This window comes from Psammomys obesus, unplaced genomic scaffold, assembly GCF_907164565.1.
Source record: "Psammomys obesus unplaced genomic scaffold, mPsaObe1.curated_primary_1811, whole genome shotgun sequence".
In the NCBI taxonomy this organism is placed as follows: domain Eukaryota; kingdom Metazoa; phylum Chordata; class Mammalia; order Rodentia; family Muridae; genus Psammomys; species Psammomys obesus.
Window position 1 is genome coordinate 991,943 of NW_026594014.1, and position 24,459 is coordinate 1,016,401.

Here is a 24,459-nt window from a genome sequence, read left to right on the forward strand (position 1 = left end):
TGCGCCCACGGCCATGGCGCCCCCAGCCTGTGCTAAGGGCAGAGGCAAGCATCCCGGAGACTTCACCCCACAACCTTCTGAGTCTTGAGTCTTCGTTCTGTGCACTGTGACAAGGTACGAATCGACTCTTCTCAATTCAGCTTGAGTCCAAGTGCGTTACTGAGTGCCTGGCCTTCATGCATCACTAATTGCCTGGTGCTTTGCCTTCCTTACAGAGCAGGTAACGTGCGGAGCGCCGGGTCTTCTGGCATGTGGAGTTTGGCAGCCCAGAGGGACAGTGTTTGTTTGCGATTCTCTCAGAAGTGCACTCCTCTTCGGGGGATCCAGTCATGTCATGTTCATGTGGCATTCCCTATGCTATCTGTACTGCCTGTACCAACACCACATAGTGACATGCTGCCGGTATCACAAGATCTGCTGGCGGCACAGAGCTCTGATCACTGGAACCACAGGCACTTTGCGGGCATTTTCACCCTGCTGCTTCTGTTTAAAGGCAGAAGACCGAAGTCTTCACCATGCGGGCGCAACGCCACACAGGCTGTTGGCCACGTACACAGATCTTGTGATACGGCTGGGTTTCCAATCTCTATGGTCCTGGTGTGCTCTGGACTGTACAGCACTAGAGCAATGCACACTAGAGTGGCCACTGGTTAGCAAGAGCCTCCCCACTGTGGGCGGACCCACTGCTGAGCCCTGCATTGGACAGTACCTGGTTCCAGGGCTGCCTCTTCCATCTCCTGCAACAAAAAGCACAAGTAAGATGCTGCCCAGAGGCCCAGCCCCACTTCACCACCAACTTTCATGGGAACTAAGGGAGGATGGTCACCTCGGACTTCAGAGGACATCTTGGACCCAGAAAGGAGGCCCTGCTTGTACAAGGCAAGCTGCCCCAATGGCCTCAGCCTTACTTGGTCCCCAAACCCCCTGCTGACCCTGTTGCAGGGCTCCCAGCAGCTCTCCTGTCTTTCCATTGTGGTTTTCTCTGGACTGAACTGGAGATCACGGGCACGACTCTACATCTATCTCCACATATGTCTAACCGCCTAGCACAAACCCCTTGATACTCTCTTCACCTGAGGGAGCCTCCAGCTGACTTTTTGAAAATTTAGGACCAAGTGGAAATGGGCCATGACAGTTCTCCAACCCAGGTACTCCTAGTCTCCCTCAGCAATGACACAACTTGACCGAGGAACCCAGCTGTGCTCTGCCTTGTCCAACGTTGTCTTTTTCAGGCCAAGTGTGTGCCATGTTCCCCGGCTCCCCGCTGTACAGCCGACTTCCCATGCCCCGTGGGCTGCATGTGGCCACTACTTGAACTTAGGCTCTGCCTGTTGCTTCTAAGGGTCATATCCCCAAGGTACAAGGAGACATTCCACTCTGAATGCCAGTCAAGGATGTGAGCCCCTGTACTCCAGACATGAGCACAGGCATCACCGTTAGACAGGCCAAAGTGACAGAGGAAAGCCAAGTGTATGAGGTAAGGCCTGCGAGTGGGTCTGTACCCCAAGCTGGTACCCTGTGTATTCTTAGTAGGGAGGCTGCCTTCCTTCAAGAGCTGGAACAGTCATTCCTTTAGCTCTATTCCCTGGCATCCTGGCCCTGACTGGAGACTGCGTGCCCAAACTGAACACCTTGGGAGGCTGAGGGCGTGGCTGGATCGCCGACATGACCTGCCTGCATCGCAAAGTGAGCTCTAGAACTCGACAAAGCAGCAGCATGGCAGAGCGACACTCGAGGGGATGTCCTGCAGTGTGTCTCATTTTAACACATGAGCCTGTGGTCAAAAAGATGCTAAGACAGAGAAGGTGTTCCTTTCCGATGCACAGGCCCCAAGTGGGGGGCACCTCTGTGAAATAAAGACAACAGCTTGCCTAGATGCCACCTCTGCTCAAGTGGTGGCAGCCAGAAAATGACACACCAATGCATTCTTCCTCACCGCATTTCCCAGGAGGCCCAAGACCCATACGGACTCACCTCACCCTCTAGTCCTCACCTTGTTTTCTCTCCTGTTTTGAGTCAGGGTCTTACCATGTAGCCCTGGCTGGCCTGGAACACACTATATAGACCAGGGTGGCTTTGAGCTCAAAGAGATCTGCTGCATCTGCTGACTGAGTGCTGAGATTAAAGGTGTGTGCCACCACCCCTGGCTGGTTCTAAGGTTTAGTATTTGCACTGATGTCACCAGACACCACCATCACAGTCACCTGGGAAACTCGGGCAGTGTCTATGGAGCTGCCCACCCTTCCTTGTACTCCGTCTCAGGGAGACCCTATTCCATTGTCCTTCTCTAACAATGAATTTTCAGACTAGATGGCCCCCACAAAACACACAAAGCTTTGCCCCACAAGTATATACGTCTCCAGCCAAGTGAGGAGGCAGGTGCTGGCCACCGCTTCCAAAAACCAAGTAGGCCTTCAGGCTGCCATGTGGCTGTTGTTTGGGAAACCCCAACACTGGCCCTATACCCCTGGCCTCCATCTCATGTCAATGCTAATATCCCAAAACTCTGGAGGAAAATCAAAAGGGAAAAGGCTTACATCTAAACCAGTGTGCATCCTGCAATGCTAGGATGGGCCACAGGCCTCATTCTCACTTGGCAGCCATGGGGCAGCACTGGGCTTCAAACTACTTCTAAGCAGGTCCTCAGGCAAGACCCATTCTGCTCACAGCCAGAGCGCAGTGTGTCCTCCAGCTCTGCTAAGCTCAGACTAGGAGACAACTGAGGCTGCAGGTGTGTCCTCCAAAGCCTCCAGCACTCGCTGTCTGGGGAGGTGACTTTAGCTGGTGCAGCTGCTAAGCAAAAAGGTGGTATCTGAAAACCTGGGGCTACACTGAGTGCACAATTGAGATGTGACAATTTACCTGCAGGATGGTAAAGTCAGATGAGGATGTATCTACATTGTTAATGGCTTCTTTGTCGTCTATCTGTAGAAAGGGAGAACACAGTTTATAATGTCATAAGTGATGGAACAGTGCCACCCCAGTGTGGTGAGATGAAAGCCCTTGCCAAGACTCTCCAGGTGATCAAAACAGTAGGCCAGTGGCCATTCTTCCAGAACTTCTTCTAGAGCTGGGCTGCAGAGTGGATCCTGCTGCCCTCCACAGGTCTAGGTCTGGGTACTATGCAGCCAGGAATGCTAGACCTGGGTACCAGCTACCCAACCTCCTACTGCAGGAACAGGGGATGGATTAGTAGCCCAGCCATAAAGGTGAGGGACCTCCCACCCCCAAAGATGGGGCTCTTTACCCAGTCAGGACAGTCCAATGGTATATAACACATACACCGAAAATGCAAATGTCTTCTACCATGAGAGCCACATATAGCAAAGAGCATGCCAACTGCATGTACATCCGGCCTGCCTCTGTCACCCCCTGCCACGATGCTGTATTCACTGCTAGTATATTGGGTCTACTGTGTGTCTATTCAGTGGTAGCTGCTATGACAGGCATGGCTACCATCTGGGTCAGGGGTTGGCAAGCGTGCTTGGCTGTGAGGGTGGCTAGTCCTGGCTGTGACACTGACCTCTGGTCTGGCAATAGTAAGGGACAGTGACAGGTTCAGTTTCTTTATACACTTCAACCATGGACACAGGCACATGGCAAAGGCATAACACCAACCATTTACTTGTCAAACCTGGAGTTTTGGTGACCAAAGAAAGCCCAGAAGGGATTAACAGCCTGTTAAAGGTCACACACAATGGCACTTGGCGCACTGCACACTGGTGCTCTACTGCCACCCCAGTACCTTCACACTGTAACTGGCTCCTCACCAGCCAGTCAGCGTGCTCCCAAGCCCTGGCCGCCTGTGTTACTTCATGACAAGGAGCCCACTACTTGGGCAGTGCCTTTTTGAAACAGATTCTGAGACCTGGTTTGTACTCAAACAGTGCAAGATCAAGTCCTCCAACCGAAGCCAGTGTGCTGCCTGCGGGACAGGCTCAGTTCTCCCAGCAGAGGACAGAATGCTCACTGCAGAAAATCTGAGGTTCTGAGGCCAGTGACCCAATCAGGGGGCCAAAGAAACAGATGCTCCCAGGTCCTCACTTCCCACTTTCCTCTCTCCAGGCAGACATCAACCTTGTGCCCCTAAAATCCTACAGCACAGACTGCCTCAAGGCCTGGGAACTTGGTTTGCAGCGAATGCCTGGACTCTTACTCATCAACGCCTCATGTTACCTCAGAACGTTCCTGAATGCTTTACCAGGACTCTTTCCTCTAGCACCAGGATGACAGTGTCTGTGCCTGGGAATGCAACATAGCACTCAGTGTCCAACAAGCAGCCTACACCATCACAACCTTGCTAGGATCTCACACATATCTTATATGGAGAGGCTACATCAATACTGAGGACCTAGAGGGCAGCAGTCTGCTCTGAGCAGACACTGGTCACTCTGCTTGGCTGTACTCACACACCACAGCTCAGGCTCCTGTAAAAGACAGTCATCAGCAGCAGCTGTCCCTGCTACCGGCTGTCATGAACTCTGCACCAGGCCACCCAGTGCCCCACCCCGCACCAGCTGCTTACAGCATGCTCCTGCAGCTGCTCCGGGAGCCCCTTCAAGTCGCCTTCTACCAGCTCAGTGCTGTCTGCCAGGACCTCAGGGAGTGTGGCCTCCTCCTCTTCCTCCACACAGTCTGCCACACTTCCATTATCAATGTCAGCCTCGTCCAGCACACTGATGTCCATCATATCCATGTCTTGCAGGTTCTCCAGGCTGGTCTCCACGTCCTCCTGCAGCGCAGAGGGCACTGTCACGGCACACCGGCATCCCAGCGCTCCCTCTCCTCATCCACTCCACTGAAAAGTTGATGCATACCTGCCCATCCCCAGAATTCTCCTCGAGCCCGTTGTCCTCCATACCCTCGTCTTCTGGTTTCCTCCCTGAAGAGACAGCATGTAGGCATGAGGCCAATAGTCTGTGTCTTGAAAGCAAGTGCCTAAACTTCTGCAGGTGCCCAGCTCTGCAGCTCACTGAACAGGCCTGGCCTCTCACTCTAGCCAGGTCTTGGTGGGTCTCAGAGTACTGTGTTTGGGATACTTAGCATCAACTTGACAGAATGGAGAATCACCTGGGAGATGGGCCACAAGGGTACAAAAGATGCTCATACTGATTGGGCCAGCAAGAGGGCTCAGCAGAGAAAGGCACATGTCACTAAGGCTGACCACCTAAATTCAATCCCTAGAACTCATACAGTGGAAAGACCTGGCTTTAGTGTGCTTCTGACCACACAAGCATTCACAGCAAAACCAAAAATCAACAACAAAAGGAAACATAATAGGGATTGGAGAGGTGGCTCAGAGATTGGAGCACTGGCCGTTCAATTCCCAGGATGCATAACCACTGTTGCAACTCCAGTTTCAGATCAGATACCATCTTGGCTGTTCAGACCCTGCCTTGGGTTGCCTCCCCAGCTCTATCATCCCAGAGTTGAAGAGGCTAAGGCAGGAAGATATAAGTTAGAGGTTGCCTAGGCTACATACTGAGCCTGTCTCCAAAGCCCAAACCAACAAAGCAAATCAGCACTGCTTGGGCAACATCACCAGCCAGCTACCGTCCACCTCAGTGGTGCAATGAACCACAGCCAGCACTGCGGGGAGGTTCTGGACAAGGCATGTCATCTCTCACCTTCCAACTTCCTTGAGACAGGTTCTAATTACACAGATCAGGTTAGCCTGGAACTCAGAGACCCCCATGCTCAGCCTCCTGAGTACCGGGATTAACGTGTGAGCCTCTGTTTTAAGCCCCAGTTGGCCTTAAAACACTGCCACCAACAAATCCACTGATCTACTTATTTTTACATGCATGGATGTTTTGCTGACAAGAATATCTGTGCACCGTGTGTGTGTGTGTGTGTGTGTGTGTGTGTGTGTGTGTGTGTGTGTGTGTGTGGTGTTTGTGGAGGTGAGAAAAGGCATCAGAAATGACTGTGAGCCACCATGTGGGTGCTAGGAAGAGAACCAGGGTCCTCTGGAAGAGCAGCCAGTGCTCTGTGCTGAGCAGCTCCCCAGCCCTCTCCACCGGTGTACCTGATCAATCTGAGTCTATCCGGCCAGGCTCATACCACATCTATGCAGACCAGTGCTTATGTAAATGCTCTCACTCCTCAGGTGGCAGCATCCAGCCTTGCCCTTGTTGGAAATCCCACCTCAAATCTACAAGGTTTCCTCCCTACCCCCATCCTAAGCTGGCTAGAGAACATGAGAAAGGCTCTAGCTGTTCCCACCCTGAATGCCTTTTCTCCATTCTCACCACTCACAAGTACCAAGTTCTTTCAGGGTTTCCTTTTTAATTATCTGTTTAGAAAAATACTTTTTAAAGTTTGAATTTTTACCTTCACTGATCTTGTGTGCTCCTGCCACACCACACATACATTGTGTAGAGGAATGAAAACAATTGTGGGGGTTGGTTCTCCCCTTTCATCAAGTGTGTCGGAGGAATTGAATGCAGGCTACCAGGTTTGGCAGCAAGCACCTTTACCCACTAAGCCCTCTCACAGATCCCTAAGAACGTATCTAAGAATAGCAGGATGTGGGCAGAACACAGCTCGTAGGCCAGGCAGCCCAACAGCAGCGACCAGAACACACTGTGAGCTCTGCCCCAAGCCCATCCTACCAGCTATCATATTATACCGCCAGGACTGGCAACTAAAGAGTTCATCACACCTGTCTCTTGTTCTGTGGTGTTGAACATTTTTTCCCCTTGGGGGTGGGTGGGCACAAAACACACTCTGAACCACCGTATTATTCTATGTTAAAACACACATAACTCAAGGTACAGTAAAACATGTAAGCAGGCCAGCACAGGGGCAGGCCACCTTCACCCCTCTCTTCTCCACAGGGACAGCAATGGCCTGTCTTCAAGCAGCATCCAATCTCCCCCTGCGCTGGAGATGCTCTACCATGGAGCCATGCTGCACCCCTGAACTCAGGTTGGGGGGCTGTGTCTGAAACAGTCTCCCCACAAAGGTAAGGATGTATGTCGTCCCAGTTACCTGACCTTAAGCTTGCAGTGATCCTCCTGCCTCTTCCTCCTGGGTCACGGGACTAAGTCAGGAAGCCCGGCTGGAACCTCAGCTCACTTCCTGTGAACACCAAGCCCTGGGGTCTTGTGCACTTCTGTTTTCACTTCACCCTGTGGACAGCTGGTCCCATGCATTCACCACCAGCTCTGACAGCTGGGGCAAGTGGCATTTTGTTATTGTAGCTCGTCCCTTCAAGGAACAAGCAACCACTTTTTCCTTCTCACCTTGGAGTAGTATGGAATGTTCCTAGCTATGCTGCTTGGCCTTACCTCCACTAGAATAAACTCTGTGGGGCTGCTGAATTTAACTCCCTTACTAATGCGTATATGTGTGGAAGCCAGAGTGTCCTGCTCTCTATCCAAGTCAGCTGGACTACACAGTGAGTTCCAGGCCAGCCAAAACTATATATAACATCTCACATAAATAAAACTAAAAACATGAAAATCCTTGTTAGTTTCTTTTCCACTATAAGGCACCATGAGAAAGCACAAATGAAGAAAGAGTTGCCTTTGGCTACAGAGGGGTCCATCTCAGCAGGGAAGCATGGCCGCAGGGCAGGCAGGTAAGCTAGGTGGGTGGGTGGATGCTGGTAATGACCATAGACAGATGGACACACAGACTCAAATCTCAAAGCTCTCTGCAATGACAAACTGCTTCCGGAAAGGCCACACCTCTTCAACTCCCCAAACAAGTAGCAGCACCTAGGTACCAAGTGCTCAAATGCCCGAGCCTGTGGGGACATTCCCACTCAAACCATCATAGAATCCACGCAGGCTTCTTCAGATGTTTTCCCTAAGCATGAAACCAAGCCTAAACACAACCCTCAAAGCAGAGCACAGTGCAAGGCTGTGTTCAGGACACCTGGCCTGTATCCCCAGTCATGTTCCCCCGCCAGTGGTACCTGAGACAGAGCCTCTCCACACAGGCCTAGCTGGCCTGGAACTCCATATGTGGACCAGGCTGCTCTTGAGCAGGACCCACAGAGATCCTAGTGCTGGGATGGCACAATCACACCCACCTCCAGCCACGCTATCCTCTACAGAGGGGTTCACCTGCCTTCTTAAGATTCTGCAAACCCTACCATGGAGGAACACTGAGATAACCTGAGATAGACCTTTCTAGAATTTCAAAACACTACTGAGTTCATGTGTGAAACAAGGTACCAATTCTCAGCCAATCTTGATCAAAACCCAATGACAGGTACTTGAGAACTCAGTGCTACTTACAAAGCAGCCTGTGTGGCAAGGAACTAAGAGACAGGAAAGAAAGAACAGACCCCGTCCTGTGGCCACAACACGATTGCTGGGGAACAATCACACACATGTAAAATACACTCAAAGTCGAAAGCAGACCTATCAAGTGCTGCACAGCCCCAGATAAAGTCAGCTCCTCCAAAGCAAGTGGGGACTGCAAGAGTACGCAGCTTCAGTGCTACTTTAATGAAGTTCTAGAATGAGCCAAGACCCTGGGGGTGGTTGGCACCCCAAAGTCTTGTGACACGGAGGAGCAACCTTTCTAAAATGCTCTGTTTTTTTTTTTTTTTCCATTTACACCCTCACACAGTATGCAGAATTAACTATATACACTAAGCTATCAAGAGTATAAACAGCCCATCTATATCGCCTGGTCACAAGGCTCGGGCCTTCCTTGCTCAGAGAAGTGAGCTCCTGTCAATCACAGTGCAGTCCCTCTGACGCCACAGCCACAGCAGACAGGCAGCACACACAACACAGTGCACAGACCCAGCCACAGTAGCCTAGGCAATCCAAAGAATGCCTACACCCTTACAACTCAACAGAGACAACCACTGAAGGCAGGCAAGGGTGGGGAAGAATGCGTTACACAGGTGGCCAGATCTCACACACCAAGGAGTCAAAGGCCAGAGGACTAGGACTTCAGGGTCACCCTGAACCATATCACTAGGTGGAGGCCAGCCTGGGCTATAGCAAGTTCTCTGTCAGCACCTACTTTGGAATGACAAAGTCTCCCTTTAGTGAGTTCACAAAAATATACATTCTATACCAGATGTGGTGGTAGGCACCTACCATCCTAGCTAGCTGGGAGGCTGAGGCACAAAGAGCACCCAAGCCCAGAGGTTCAAGACCAGAGTGGAGTCACAGCCAGAATCCTGGTAATAGTGAATTTTCAAGAAGTGCATCCCCACCTCAGGGTGACAGAGTGACAGCTAACGGACAAATGTCAGCCTGCTCAAACAGAATGAGGCCCAGGACTAGTAAGACAACAGCAGGTGTGGTTTGAATGAGAATGGCCCCCACTGGATCATAGATTTTTAAAGCTCAGTCCCCACTTAGTGGAACTGTCTGGGGACGATTAGGGGTGTGGCCACGTTGGAAGAGGTGTGTCACTGAGGGAGCAGGCTCACTGTTCAGTGCCATGCCTGTCTCTTCCCACTATGATTACGGACTAAGCCTATGAAACTGTAAGCCAGTCCCAAATTAAACATTTTCCCTTATAAGAATTGCTGTAGTCACAGTGTCTCTTCACAGCAATAAAAAAATAACTAAGACAGTGGGTAAAGGTGGCTGCTAACAACCCTGACAACCCAAGTTCAAGCCCTGTGACCCACATGACAGAGGGAAACAACACACTCCCAAGAGCTATCTCTCGACCTCCCATGCACAAAAAAAAGTATGTATATAAAAAGAACGGGGGAGGGGAGGCTGGAGAACTGGCTCAGTGGTTCAGAGCACATAGTGTTCCTGCAGGGAACTTGAGTGCAGTTTCTGGCATCCACATCCTAGGGAAGGATGTGATGCCATCTTATGGCCCTCTGTGGGCACTGAGATCTGGCATACTGCCCCCATATACACACTAATTTAAAAATACAATCTTAGTGGGACAGCGGTGATGCACGCTTTTAATCCCAGCACTCAGGATGCATAGGCAGGCGGATCTCTGAGTTCCAGACCAACCTGGTCTACACATTCTGAGTTCTAAAACATCCAGGGTTAGGTAGCGAGAGCCTATCTCGAAACAAACAGAACTAAGTTAATTCATTCATAGCATCAACCCATGGTTTTGTAAACTTTTTATTTTTGCTTATTGCTTATGTGTCTGCCACATGTGCACGATGTTCACTGAGCCAGAATAAGCATCAGGTCCCTGCACCGACAGACAACTGTGGGCCACCTGATGTGGGTGTTGGGCACCAAGTCAGGCCCTCTGCAAGAGCTCTTTACATAAACGGAGTCAGTTCTCCAGCCCCTTGATTTCTTTTTTTTCCTTTTTCTTTTTTTTTTTTTTTTTTTTTTTTGAGACAATGTTATCCAAGCTGGCCACAAATTGTGGCAATCACTCTGTCTCTACCTCAGTGAACCTTTATTTTGGATGGTATTGAAGCCAAGACCCAGAGCCTTGGGAATGCTAGGCAAGTGCTGTCCACTATGCCACAGAACCAGTTGGAGAGATGACCCTGCCACGCTGAGGGAAGTAACAAACATTAAGGACTTCCCAGAACAAGACCGATTTGTGTGCAGTGCGTGTGGTATGCATGCTTTAGAGGCCGAGCAGTGGTGCCTTCCTCTATCACTCTGTAGCTATTCCCTTATGAGAGTGTCTACCACTTACTCTGAAGCTGGGCTGGCCAGCAGGTGCGCTCCTGGGATCACCCTGTGTCAACTCCCAATCTCTAGGGTTACATACCTGGCTTAAAGAGGGCCGGCACTGAGGCCTCTGACTCATACTTGCATGGCAGCACTCTCACTTACTGTGCTGGTGCCCCAGGCCACTACCAGTTTTTTGTTTTGAGACAGGGTCCCAACTGTGGCGTTCTTCTGGGCCTGAAACCTGCTGTGTAGACCTGGCAGACCTTGAACTTGGAGATCCTCCTGCCTCTGCACCACCACACTCTGTACTAGTGTCTTTTTTATTTTCAGGTTTTTGTTTTGTTTTTTTCTTTTTAAAGATTTACTTATTTATTTTGTATACAGTGCTCTACCTGCATGTGTGCCTGCACCCCAGAAGGGGGCATCAGATCTCATTACAGATGGTTGTGAGCCACCATGTGGTTGCTGGGGATTGAACTCAGGACCTCTGGAAGAGCAGCCAGTGCTCTTAACCTCTGAGTCCTCTCTCCAGCCCTATTTTCAGGTTTTAAGGAAAGCATGTGCGTGAAAGTACATGCACATCTATCTATTTTCTGGTGACCTGACACACAGGAAGGCGGGTACACCCCACTGTGTCAGCTCCGACTGAGAAGGAATGTCAACTTTGCACTTAACTCATACACCTGGTAAAACATCAGAACTAGTTTCATTTTTATTCAAACGGCAGAAAGCAAGTAAAATAGGAGACCCTGGGGACACCCCAGGCAGTGCCATCTAAAGTAATTTCTTATAGGCAGGCCAAAGAAGCACCTTGGGCCAGAGTGGAGCATCTTCAGCACCAGCTCACAGGGGCAGCACGGCTACTACTGGGACAGCCCAGCCCTACCCTACCAGCTAACAACTCGACCTCAAAGTGACCAAGACATCATCCCAGCAGCCTCAACCCACCTGATTCTGTCAAGTTCCTCGAACTCAAATTTCAGAAAGATAAGTCAGTGCCAAGGACAAACACAAGACAAGGTAGGTGACTGGTAGGGAAGTGCCCACAGGCTGGAGAAAGCAATCATGAGGAGAGGTGGGGCAGAAGTGGGGGGCTGCTCTGCATTTTTTAATGAACCATGTCTGTGGTGGTCTAGTAGTACAGGGGTCTTACTTTCTGGATGTTGAGGCAATGAGAGGCTCTACGTGAAGCTGAAAGACCATACCTCAATCCATCCCCACTGTATGCTCAGGTAGGTCCTGTGTGACAGAGAGGACAGCGGGCAAGCAGGTAGGGATTCCTGAAGGCTCTGAACCCACAGGGCATCAACGGCATTGACACAGTGGCCCAGAGGCTCCGTACCTTTGCTGGGCCTCTTAGGCATCTTCTTGTTGCCTTCCGAGGTGACTTCAATTTCATCAGGATTCCCACCTTCATCTTCAATGGCCTGAAGGGACAGCAGGAGAAAGGCTGACCAATAAAACCGCAGGCAGTGAGGCAGACCCCACAGCTTGAAGCAGACAGGAGGCTCACCTGAGCGTGGACTTTGAGCAGCCTGTTCAACCCAGGAGTGCCCAGCTCCAAGCCAACCACAAAAAAACACCCCATGCCCAAGCTGGTTCTCAGGAGGTAGGAGACTAGCTGCTGCCATCCTGCCCTACAAACAGCTGTTCTGCTGCACATGGGGGTTGTGGCAAGGGGGCCCTGGCACCAGCACCTGATGGCTTTTCTTTTCTTTTTCGGTTTTTCGAGACAGGAGTTTTCTGTGTAATAGAGCCCTGGATGTCCTGGACTCTGCTTTGTAGATCAGGCTGGCCTTGAACTCAGAGATCCACTTGCCTCTGCTTTCTGGGAGCTAGGATTAAAGGCATGCACCACCACTCCCAGCCATCTGATGGCTTTTCCAAGGGAATGCAGCTGTTTTACTTTCTCATTTTTCTTTTTCCTAGTCCCTCAAAACGAGCTCTCTCCCTGAATGTGGGACAAGGCTGGCAGCCAGTAACTTCCTAGGGTCATAGGTGCATGTAGCTAAGCCCAGCTTTCTATAGGGGTCCTAGGGATTTGAACTCAGGTCTTTATGCCTATGTTCCGAGTGCTTGAAATTCCCAGCAAGCACTTGACCCCTAATAACAGCAGCCAGCATGGCTGCAAGACTGTCTCGGAGACTCCTTGAGTGATGAAGCCAACTGCTTAGAGCTTCGGACTCTTCAACCTCATGTGTCCCCGAGGGAAGACACTCCAACTTCCTTGGCATAACCCTAATGGCTCCCAGACAATGCCTGCCCACAAGACACACTGACCTAACCTATTCTGTGTGTGTGTGTGTGTGTGTGTGTGTGTGTGTGTAAGGGGATATGTGGGGGGGGAGGGACAGGGAGAGAAAGAGACTGACAGACAGAGACAGAGAGGAAAGGTGGTAGGGCTCGTGAGACCTTGCTGTCCCTTCCTGAGACTTGTAGTAGGACTCCCTAGAAGTCCCATTTCACACTCAAGGATGTCATTTGCTGAGCAGTGGCCCAGCTCAGCAAGGGCCACAAGCATCTCATGTACATCACTACCAACTGTGTCTATTATGACCCTCTGGGCTCTGGGGCCCCTTTCTCGTCGAAGCCCTGTCGGCACTGCCCCGGGGAATGAAAGGAGACACCTTTCTGCAGCACGCCTCTTATCCTGGGAATGTTTGAAAGTTGACTGTCCCTGACAGAAGGCACCAGCAGTGCCCTCACAACTCCAAGCTCAGGCAACTCTTCCCAGACCCCCAGGGGCTTCCTGTGGTGCAGAAGGGCACAGAAAAGGTGGTGGTGGGGGACCAGAGACAAGTGCCACCAGCAGCCCCTGTCCTTTCCCTTGGGATAGTCAGCTTTCAAACATCCCCAGGGTGAGGGACATGCTGTAGGAAGGTATCTCATTTCATCCCTGGGGGGAAGGGTGTTACAGGGCTGCCCCTCCCAGGCCACCTCAGAAAACCCCCACCACCAGCTGCTCCTTTACCACCTCCTTCCCCTACCCTGTTAAAAACAAAACAGGAGATGGCCACCAGCTGGGAGACAGCGGGCAGAAAGACTGCAGGCCTGCCCTTAGATATGACAAACATACAGGGTGTGTGTGGAGCTCAGACCAGGGCTTCTCTGTACTCCTAAAGAAGACAATAAGGACGGTGTCCAGAAGGCCACCCTCAGCTTCTAGGTTTGAAAAAGAGCTTGGTGCTAACAAGGCCTCTGGGTGCTCCATCGGCAGGCTGGGCATCACCTTGGCCACCCCCCCCCCCACCCTGCCTGTAGGTGCCAGCAGTGTGAGAACTTCTGGCCTATTCAACTAAAGATACAAAGCCCACAAAGAATGGAAAGGCAGCAGGCTGGGGTTCAGTAGGTAGGGTGCCCACCCAGGCCTCTACCCCCTGCACCTCCTCTCATGTGCATGTTGGCAGGGTGGAGGCTGGAAGGCAAACCTCATCTGCCCTTAAGGCACCATCCACCTTGTCTTATGGACTTGGCTTGACTAGGCACCCAGTGAGCCTCCAGGATCCTGGCTCTTTGAGCACTGAGATTGTGACTGGCACACCATCTGGCCTTTTTTGTGGGTGCTGGGGACAGAACTCAGGCCCTCATATTCCAGTTTGTCGCCACCCCCACCCCATCTTCTCTGAACAGCAAATGATTTGGCATTTTAAGTGGATACAGGAGAGTGTAACACATTTCCAGCTGTGTGAGGGGGCAAGTGGGCAGGTGGCAGTGTCCAAAAGGCAGAGAAGACACCTTCCCAAGGTGTAAAAGACACACACACACACACACACACACACACACACACACACACACAGTCCCCATCTACAAATGACAAAAGGTGGCCCTGGGAGACCGAGTTTGTTTACCAGCACCAGGCTGCAGGCCAAGCCCATGTCCACATGACACCTGCCCTACCCTAAAGGTGAACAGCTACCACTTTGACCTGAGAGAGTGACTCAGAAGGGATTAAAAGTCTTCCAGACAGAGGGTCTGGCCACCAAGGAGGACAACAGAGAAGAGCCCCAGTACCTGCCTCAGGGTGCAGGCTGAGGTTTGGACTCCCACCTGAGCAAAGAACAGCGGGTGGGTGCGCTACAGCAAGGGTGTGCGGACGACTCCAAAGGCCTCTGCAGTGTTGGGCATGTTACTACTGACCTATATTCCCAGTTTTGCCAGACAGGGTCTCATGCATCCCAAGATGGCCTCAAACTTCTAAATCTGTTCACTCCCAGCCTTAGGGAGTATTTGGGGCAGAGCTCTGTGAAGGCAAGGCAAGCGCTCTACAAATGAGTAGCCGTGGCCCCAACTTTATATTTTGAAATAGGCTTTTTAAGTTGCCCAACTTTGCCTCAGCCCCCCACCCTCGCCCCACAATCCGGGATGATCTTGACACCTTCTAGCTAGCCCTGAACTCTGCTACTCAGGTTGGTCCTAAACTCCATTTGTAGCCCGGGTTGGCCTTAACTCACGTCTCTAACTTACCTTTATCACAGAAAAAGTCTTTCTTCCCATCACATACCTTCCCTAGCTTTGTCCTGGCAAGGAGTTAAAAACAGTTTCTCGGTTTTTGTTTTTCTCACTGCCTGGGCTACCTCCTCCGGATGCCTATGAACTCTGGGGGTGCCTGGGGTCGGCTCCCCACGGGTCACTGTGTCTTCTCACAAACTAAAAACCAACCAACCACTTGTTCTGCCTCGGGGCAGAAAAGGGACCTGGGGTCGAATCCCGCCACAAGCTGACCCTGCTGGGTGACCTTGGCCGAGGCCCCATCCATCCCCCTTTGGGGTGGGGACTAAGCCACACACAGAACGCGACGTCACCGATCCCCGAAACCCGTTTGCGGTGGTAGTTCCTTCTGCTCGCATGCCTGCGGCGTAGGGATACGAGCTCTCGTCACCGGAGGCCGCGGAGGCCGAGAGGAAGCGCGCGGGGCGCAGGCCACGGGCCGCCCGGCCCCGGCGGTGGGCGTCGCCATGGCGACCGCGGGGCGCCCCGCGAACCTCACCTTCCTAAGCCGCTCCATCAGCACGCTCTTGTTGCCGCTCGAATCGAGGTTCCGCTTCCGCAGCTCCGCCCGCAGGTCGATCACCCGCAGGTCGCTGAGCCGCCGCGTCCCGGTCTCCGACGCCGCGGAGCTCACGGCCGCCGCGCCCGCCGCACCCGCGTCTCCTAAACCCGACAGAGTCTCCGCCATTCCAGGGACCCTGGTTCCGTCGCCCACTTCACACAGAACCGGGTCGGTGGGTTTGCGTGTGTGTGTTTTTTGGATTTATTATTATTATTTTTTTGAATCTCGGCTCTCTTACCACAAAATGGCGCCGCCTGAGAGGGAACCGCTCCAGCCTCCCGAGGCGCACCTCGTCACTGCGCAGGCGCTGCCGGCGCGAGAGAGACCGACGCTCTCAGACGCCTCTGCACAAGCGCTGTGAGCGCGCCTCGCCGGGTCGCCCTCGGCTACAGACCGTGACGCATGCGTGCTGCAAGTCCTGCGCCTGCGCGTTGAGGCGAAGGAGTGTGGGGGGGAAACAGGTCGGCGTCGGAGCAGCGGCTGCAGAGCGGTGCGCGTGCGCAGCCGGGAAGCGGAGCAAGGCGCAAACTGGAGTGTAGGACGGTTCAAAGCGGTGCGCATGCGCATCAAAAAAAAAAAAGACTGAGGCGGCTCTTGAGACGGGTTGCTCACGTGCTACAAGGGAACCGAGGCTAGAGAACGCTTAGCCGTGCGACCCTGGAGTTGCGTCAAAGCTGCGCGCCTGCGCAACCGCAAAGGGAGGCGGGAGGAAGTGAGTGCGTTTTCCTCTTAGGCGACGCCATTTTGTGCTCAGAGCCGCCACAGCCGCGGGCGGCGAGTGTATGAGGTTCCGGAGCGGGAGGGGAAGTCGCGGAAGCGAGAATGGCTGAGCCTATGACGGGGTCAGGCGAGCCCGGCTGTGGTCCGGTGGCCTCGGATGCAGGGACGCGGCGGCTCAGTGACTTGCGGGTGATCGACCTGAGGGCGGAGCTGAAGAAGCGGAACCTGGATACGGGCGGCAACAAGAGTGTGTTGATGGAGCGGCTGAAGAAGGTGAGGGGATCGGGTTGACGGCGGGACCCGGAGCCTCCCAGGCTGGGTGACCTTGGCCAGCCGCTGCGCCTCTCAGGGTCTTGCTTTCCATTTGCCCAAGGGTTTGCACGCAGTGAGGCCTTGTTGAATGGCACGGTGGTCCTAGGCACGTCTCCGTGACCTTGCAATCTGCAGCTCTCTTCCCTCCGCCGCCTCAGTTTACTCGGCTGAAGAATTTGCCAGTCGCCCCACGATTGGCTCTGCCCAGGGCCTCTGCACAGTCCATGCCCATTCCCAGCTTGGGTCCCCTCGCGCTTTCCTGGCCTGGAGCCTAGTTGTCATCTTGAGTCGGCGTGAGATGTCACCTCTCTGCTCCTCTCTCTCTTGTCCAGTGCACTTTAGCGCTTGACACCAAATTGCCTGTGTGGAACAGGGTCCTTGAGGGCTAGGGCCTTCTGATTGGCTGCAAGAGGAAGGCGCCAGAATACTTGGAGTGAAAATTTACTAAGCTCACTTCCTTCCCAACCTACGTTCTGATTTTTCGCATCAAAAGTCAGCAACAGCCCCACCCACCTTTATTTTGGAGATCTCCTGTAGCCCATTCTGGCTTCAGACTTTTTGTGTAGCCCAGGCTAGCCTTGAGCTCCTGCTCTCCTGTCCCCCCTTTCACCTCCCAAATGCTGGAATTACAGTGCACTCTTGTGGCAAGCTAATGATAGCCTTTTGAACTCCGCTCAGCCCTTTGCCCTGCCTGAATCAAGGACTGGTTTCCTGGCATTGCCCCTGGGTTTGACGGGGGACGGTGGGAACATAACTCGCACAATCACCAACCTGATTGGAGGGTAATCCTTGGATTTTATTTATTTTTACCTGTGCTGGGGATTATATCTAGGGCTATATGCCACCAGGGAGTGTGTGACCACAACCTGCTGAATCTGATTCTTCAGTCCAGGCTTTCAGCCTCCCTTTCTCTAGGTATTCCCCTTTCTTGCACGGGAAAGGGGAACCTGTCTGTGCTGGGTGAGGCCTGAAGCTAGATTATGAACAGTGCTGTCTGCACGATGGCTTTACCTTCCTTAAGTGTTGCTACTAGGAAAGAACAGCTTGTCAGGCCCTCTTAATAACATTGAAAAATCTGTTTCCCATCAGGCAGTTAAGGAGGAAGGACAAGAACCTGAGGAGGTCAGCATCAGCTGTGGAGCCACGAGCAAGAGAGCTGTAAAGAGATGCACCAAAGGTACCCACCTGTGCCCAATGCTAGGCCCGGGGAACGGGTGTCCGGACCAACGACTGTGGACTGTATGTGTGCGGTATGCGTAGTTTCACATGCACGTGTGTGCGGTACCCACAGAGGCCAGAAGCAGGTCTTGGGTCCCTTAGAACTAGAGTCAGGATTGGCTGTGAGCCTACATATGGGTGCGGAGAGCTCAGTCCTGTCCTGTACAACAGCAGCCAGTGCTCTTAACCATTGAACCATGTGCGCAGGCTACCTAGTGGTCTGGCCTGCACTGACCTGTGAATCCTGAGGTCCTCCATCTCCAGCCCCAGCACTAGGATCACAAGTGCCCTTATGTCCAGCCCCTCATGAGGTGCTGGGATTGAACCTCAGCCCTGAAGCTCTTGCATGGCAAGTGTTTTGGCAGCTGAGCTGTCTGTCCTTGCCCTGAAATTTTACCAGTGGCTTCAAGAAGGACAGCTTTTCCTCAGCACTCCAGGCTGAGTCAAGAGGATGCCAGTTCCAGGTTGGCCTGGCCCCATGAGAGCCCTATTGAAAAGCAATGAGGGCTGATTAAAGGGCTCCACTACTGAAGGTGCTTGCTGCTCTCTGCGGAGCTGTTCGATCCTTGAGACCCACAAGGTGGAAAGAAACAACTGGCTCCCAAAAGTTGACATCTGACCTCCATATGCACACTGAGGCGCACACATGCCTGTGCTCACAGTGACCATCATATGGTAATTTTGTTTTTTAAAGCCATGGCCTGGAGGCTTATTGCAACCCTGGCTGCTTGTGTTGCCAACACTTGCCTGACCTGACTCAGGCATATCAGATCAATGGGCAGAATTGTCGGCTGAGCCTGGGGGTAGGGGCAGCTGTCTGTCGCTGTTGGGAGGGTGCCTCCTTGGGCAGAGCTGTGCCTATCCACCTCTGGAGTGTGGTGTTTGGTGTAATGTGCTGGCCCATGGCTTTGATGCCAGTCACAGGCTCTTTGGTGGCAGGAGTGAAGTTGACCCAGTTGTTCTCTGAGCACCACTTTCTGGCAAAGTGGGGGAAGTTCCAGGGATGTCATAGCCACTGCCTCTTGCGAGTGGGAGTAGCTTCGACAAGGGTTTGCCCAGCATGTAGGAAGCCCTGCATGTGTCCTGGAGCCTTAGATACAGGGGTAATCACTGCATGCTTAATGGCCCTGACCCACACACGCCTACGATTCATGTTGGATTGACTAGTGAAAATTTCCCTTGGGCCAGTGTTTAGCAACCATCAGTGTGTCTTGTTATGTCCCATGAAGGTACTACATGCCCCCACAGAGGGCCTGAGTATTCAGAGCTCCTGCTCTCCAGCTGAACTGCTCTGCATACCATAGAGGTTATTTGGTCCTGAGAATTGAACCAAGCAATGCCCAGCCACTGAGCTATGGTTTTGGCCTGTGTTTAGATTGTTAGTCAAAAGACTTGAGGGCTCTTAAAAGTTGAGGTTTCTTTTTGTGTCAGTGTGGATTGGTGTGCACATAGATATGGAGGTCCAAGGCCAACAATGAGCTGATTCTTTGTTATTCGTGTTATCTCCTGGGATAGGTTGTCACTGGCCTGGAGCCTGCTGATTGAGCCTGGCTGGTTGACCATCAATTCTAGGGAACCTCCTGCCTCCTCCTCCCCAGCATTCCTCAGATCACATCCACCTTGATTGTTCTGCTTTTTTTTCCATTTTATCTAGCATGCAAACATGTACCCATGAGGATGTGTACACCCTTGTAACACAGTGCAAGTGCAGAGATCAGAGAGCTTTTGCTGGGAGCTGGTTCTGTCCACCATGTGTGATCCAGGAGTCACACTCAGGTCACCAGGCTTGGCAGCAACTATTTTACTCACTGAACAATGCTGTCTCTTTTGTTTTTTGTTTTAACATTTCTGTGAGAGTGTTGGCTCACGTGTGGTATGGACAGCTTTATACACTCGATTTCTGAGGATGGAACTTGGCCATTTGATTCCAGAGGTAGAGGTGGTAATGACGGATGGCATGGCAGCAGGCAGCTGGGTCATGAAGCTGGGTTCACACTTTCATTCATACACAGGAAGCAGAAAGAACAGAGGGGAGTGAGGCTCTCAGAGCCTTCTCACAGTGACAGACAGCCTTTACCAAGAATCCACTTCCTGGAGCAGCAGTTCCCATCTGTGGATTATGGCCCCTTTACGATCAAACGACCCTTTCCCGGGTGTCATCTAAGACCATCAGAAAATACAGGTATCTACATTAGGACTCATAACAGTGGCAAAATTGTAATTATGAAGTAGCAACAAAAATAATTGTATACTTGGGGTCACCGCAACATGAGGAACTTAGGAAGGTTGAGAACCACTATCCTCAAGGGCCCATAATCTCCCCAAACAGCACAGTGAACCGCATACAAAGTATCCAAATACCTAACATTTGTCATCCAGGTCACACACAGCAAGCACTTTTATCAGCCTGGAGCTGCTGATTGAGCTGAACTCTCTGGCCAGAAAGCACCCAGCACTTCTGTCTGTACCTACCCAACCCTGGGATGCCAGTGCAGACCTCCCATACCCAGCATTTCGCACATGGGTGCTGGGGCCTGAGTTCAGAGTCCTTGTTAACCACAGCAGTCTTTCCAGACAGCTGTTCTTGTAATGGATGATGCTTGGCTTTCGTTTATAGTTTCATGACTTTCCCAGTATTCAGTTTTGGCAGTTACCTAGTGTGTTATCGTATGGAATCCAAAAAATAAAAGGATGACCGAAGGCCCCGGGTCATGAGCACCACTGTTTCCACTGTGGCAGCATTGAAGTCATGTGTGCTGCCAGGGGTGAAGTAGCCTGGGCATTACATGCTAGTTCTATCCCTCAGTGATGAGAACTGCAAGAGCTTTGGGTGTTGCTGGGTGCACACACCTGTACCCCCCACCGTAGGGAGAAGTGCACCTCAAAGCCAAGGATGTTGCTCTTCCCTCCCAGGTCTTGAGCCTTGAGTGACCCATAGTGGAGCGTTCTGTTCTCCTTGGTGCAGTTAGGACATCCTTTGCCCTAAAAGCAGTTGTGAAGCCAAGATTGCTCCATAAGCAGAGCTCTTGCCACAGAATCATGAGGGTGGGCCTGAGCTCGGATCCCTAGCACCCACAGGACACCAAGTGCACTGTGCATCCATACCCATAGTGCTGGGGAGCTGGACATCCTACAGTTCCTGGGGCTTGATGCTCCACCAGCCAGGCTGAGTCAGTGGGCTCCAGGCCTGTGAGAGCCTTACTGGGAGATAACGTGGCCAACAACTGAGGGAGATGTCCATTGCTGACCTCAGAACACCACATGCATCTGTGTATGTATGTATCACAAAAGATCAGTACTGAGATGCAGGTTGCAGAATGCAAGTAGACCCAGCAACAGTCCAGGGTGTTCCCAGACAGCACTGCATGTGTCCTGCACACCTGCCTACCCCAGCCAGCAGTGAAGTTCCCATTCTCAGGTGCTTGCTGACTGGTGTGATGGGGAGGCAGAAACAGGCAGCTCTCTGGGTCTACATAGCAAGTTCCAGACCAGCCCAACTTTTCCTGTCTTTTGAGGTGTTTAGTCTGGGGCAATTGTGAGAGTGCTTAAGGCTGTTTTATGCAGAGTCTGAGTGTGTGCTAGGGTGATTGAAGTCTTGTCTTAGGTAACCACTGAGACAGGATCCTCGCAATATGGACGAGTGGCTAACAACATGGAATTGTGTTGAATCCTGTCAACTGATTCTGAGGCCAGCTCTGCACTCTAACCCAACTGACACTGTTCTATAATTAGGACCCAAGATGGAGGAGGAGGAGGGCGGCGAGGACAACAGCCTGGAAGAAGATTCCAGAGATGGGCAGGTGTGTTGGGCCTGGGGACGGCACACCTTCCCACGCTCCATGGTCTTGGTGGCTGACACCCTCCCTCTCGTCACAGGATGGGGTTGTGATGCTGCAGAGCTCACAAGACAGGGACAGCATGAACACAGGTGTGCCAGATGGAACGGAGGCTGAGGACCTCAGTGAGCCCTGCCTGGGGGAGGGCAACACCAACGAGCACATCCCTCATGCCTTCGATGACAGTAAAGAGTACGTGGCCGCGCAGCTGGGACATCTTCCAGCTCAGCTCCTGGAGCATGCTGTAGGTAACTTGCAGCCACGCGTGTGCCAGCGGCCCCAGGGGCTCAGCGTCAGGGCTACCCAGGCCCTGGTAGAGCCAGACCCCGAGTTTAATCCCTCCACAGCCAGGTGCCGGTGGCCGCTGCTCCAGAATAGTGCAGGAGTGCTGTGGGCTCACAGGGGAGATGGGTGGGTGGGTGGCATGAAGGCTGCTTGTGTTATGAGGGCTTGTCTGTCGTCTGTCACCTGGTGGTGCTACTGTCAGCTCTGAAGGCCTGAAGCCAGCACAAGTCTGTCCTACGGGCACCTGCCATCCAGTGCAGGATGGCTTTGCATGACACTCACAGCTAGTTGATTCCATGTATCGTTATGGTTTTCTTCTTGCGGGGCTTGCAGAGATTCAGCCTCAGCCAAGGACAGGGGTTATGAATACCAGTGGGCTTTATATAAACTGGAGGACCTCCACTCAGCACAGTCTGAGTCCATGGCCTCAGGACAGGCTCTCTGGGCTGCAGGAATTATCCTGGATCTCAAGGCAAAGAGGGAAAGGCAACTCCCAAGTGGTCCTCTGAGCCCCACACACATCCTGAGCATCACACAGTAATAAAAAGTCAGAGTAGGATTGAAGCTGTGGAGCTGATGTGACACCTGGTGCGCTGTGAGGCTCCTGCACTGAGAAGTGGCCCGGAAAGTCACCGTCCTCGGCTGGGCAGACACAGCGATGGGTGTTGTAGAGTAGACATAGGTTGTGTGAGAAGCTGTGAGGTGCAGGCTGAAGTGCTGATGGCTCTGGCCTCCACGCACTCACGTTCTGATTCACGTTCCAGGTGAATGAAGATGTCTACAAGAACACTCTGGAAGCTTCCATGTCAGACCTTAAAGTAACTCTGGTGAGTGGTGTCTCCTTATGGCTCTTCAGTGTAGGAGACATTGATTTTCCAGAAGGGACTGTGAATGAGAGAGAGCGAGAGCGAGCATGGGTGCTGGCTGTTCATCCCGTGCAAGTTGGCTGAGGGCACTTGGGCAGCAGATATACCTTAGCTTACAGTTCCAAGAGCTTTAGTCCAACATCAGGTGACTATTGCTGTATGTCTGAGAGGAGGCAGAATACCATGGCAGTGGGACAGTGCCAAGGAGGCTGCTGCCCCTCATGGAGGCCAGCGAGCAGAGGGAGGAAGAGATGGTGCAGGTGCCGTCTTCCCCAGCCACTACCTTCCTATTGTCTGTTCACATTCACCAAAGGAAGAAACCATTGATGGGGCCAGAGCCCTGTACCCAGTGACCTCCAGCATCACAGTGTGGTACACATGCTAACCGGAGCCTGCATTTGGAGGCTAGCACATGGGGTGTGGAGGTATTGTGTGGTAGAACACACAGGACCAAAGGGCCAGGCAACTGGACTCTGTAAGTGCCTGGAAGGTTCTCAGGGAAATCTAGCCTTGGAGTTGGTGTGACTGAGGTCAAAAGATTTGGTATGGTTGTGGCACTTAAGCAGTAAGTGGCCCAGAGATGCCAGTGCTGGGCACTGTAAGGTCCAGGCCTGTGCAGGTGTGGCCGCTGTCCTGAATGAGCAGGCAGGCTTCCTTAAGTCCCGAGCTCACTAGAGAAGGGGGAGGTGACCCTGGCTTTGCCTTTCTTTGCCAGTGGATATTTGGTGGGGTGGGGTTCAGTCTCAGTCTGATGTGTAGGAGCTACAAGTAGCTCTGGGAAGCATCTCAGGGGATGAGGCCTTGTCACAGATCTGTGCATGGGACCATGGCTGTGCTATTTGGAGTGAAGTCTGTCCTTCTGTTCTCTCTCCATCAGGCTGATGAAGGAGCCCCCTTGGAACCAGGTACTGCTGAGACAGGCGCAACATTGTGGCTTGGCGCCCTGCTCTCGCGCTCAAGTCCTGTCTGTTCTCAAGCTGTGTTACAGTTTCATAAATCACCCCAGTGGTGGAACATCCCAATCGCACAGGGTCAGAGATTGGAAACCCACTATATCACCAGATCTGTGCGTGTGCTGTGGCAGCCCAAGGGCAGCCTTGGGGGCAGATGCACAGCTTGCATCAGGCCATGCAGAATGGCTATAAGTGGCCACCAGGTGAGGCTTTGTGTCCACATACGAGACAGATCTTGTGATACTATACCAAGCCAAAGATGGGGTTGAGGCAGGCTGAGGCTGTGATAGGGAACTTACCCAGAAGCCACTGCTGCCAGAAGACAAGTGGGTCTCTGCCAAGACGTTCCTCCTCACTGCCTCTCGACTGCCACGTTTCTGAAGGCGAAGAGCAGCTCCAGTAGCCTTGGACTGTGGTGCTGCCCACGACCCATCAAGCTGGGAGCAGCAAGCTCTTTGTTAAACGGTGACTGCTATGGCTTCAGCACCGTGGACTGGAAGTTGGAAGACACAGGTGTAACAGAACCCTGAAGAAAGCTGTGGAAGCTGCACCGTGGTTGTAGGGTAGAAGTATGGGGGGTCCCTGCCTCTGCCCTTAGCACAGGCTGGGGGCGCCATGGCCGTGGGCGCA

At 52.5% G+C, this 24,459-nt stretch overlaps 2 protein-coding genes across 2 annotated transcripts in view; one reads left to right on the forward strand and one right to left on the reverse strand.

Annotated features, from left to right (window-relative positions):
* LOC129684560 (scaffold attachment factor B1) overlaps positions 1-15,990 on the reverse strand; it is a 23,747-nt gene extending 7,757 nt beyond the window's left edge. Inside the window, exons 1-7 of the mRNA XM_055617773.1 lie at positions 15,577-15,990; positions 11,932-12,016; positions 4,818-4,882; positions 4,526-4,732; positions 2,863-2,925; positions 656-737; positions 515-538 (exon numbers count right to left, since the gene is read on the reverse strand). Coding sequence (XP_055473748.1) covers positions 515-538; positions 656-737; positions 2,863-2,925; positions 4,526-4,732; positions 4,818-4,882; positions 11,932-12,016; positions 15,577-15,765 — 715 coding nt within the window. The 5' untranslated portion in view covers positions 15,766-15,990. The remainder of the gene's footprint in view (positions 1-514; positions 539-655; positions 738-2,862; positions 2,926-4,525; positions 4,733-4,817; positions 4,883-11,931; positions 12,017-15,576) is intronic.
* LOC129684529 (scaffold attachment factor B2-like) overlaps positions 15,968-24,459 on the forward strand; it is a 21,565-nt gene continuing 13,073 nt past the window's right edge. The window contains exons 1-6 of the mRNA XM_055617718.1: positions 15,968-16,632; positions 17,761-17,848; positions 21,622-21,689; positions 21,766-21,969; positions 22,775-22,837; positions 23,754-23,781. Coding sequence (XP_055473693.1) covers positions 16,462-16,632; positions 17,761-17,848; positions 21,622-21,689; positions 21,766-21,969; positions 22,775-22,837; positions 23,754-23,781 — 622 coding nt within the window. The 5' untranslated portion in view covers positions 15,968-16,461. The remainder of the gene's footprint in view (positions 16,633-17,760; positions 17,849-21,621; positions 21,690-21,765; positions 21,970-22,774; positions 22,838-23,753; positions 23,782-24,459) is intronic.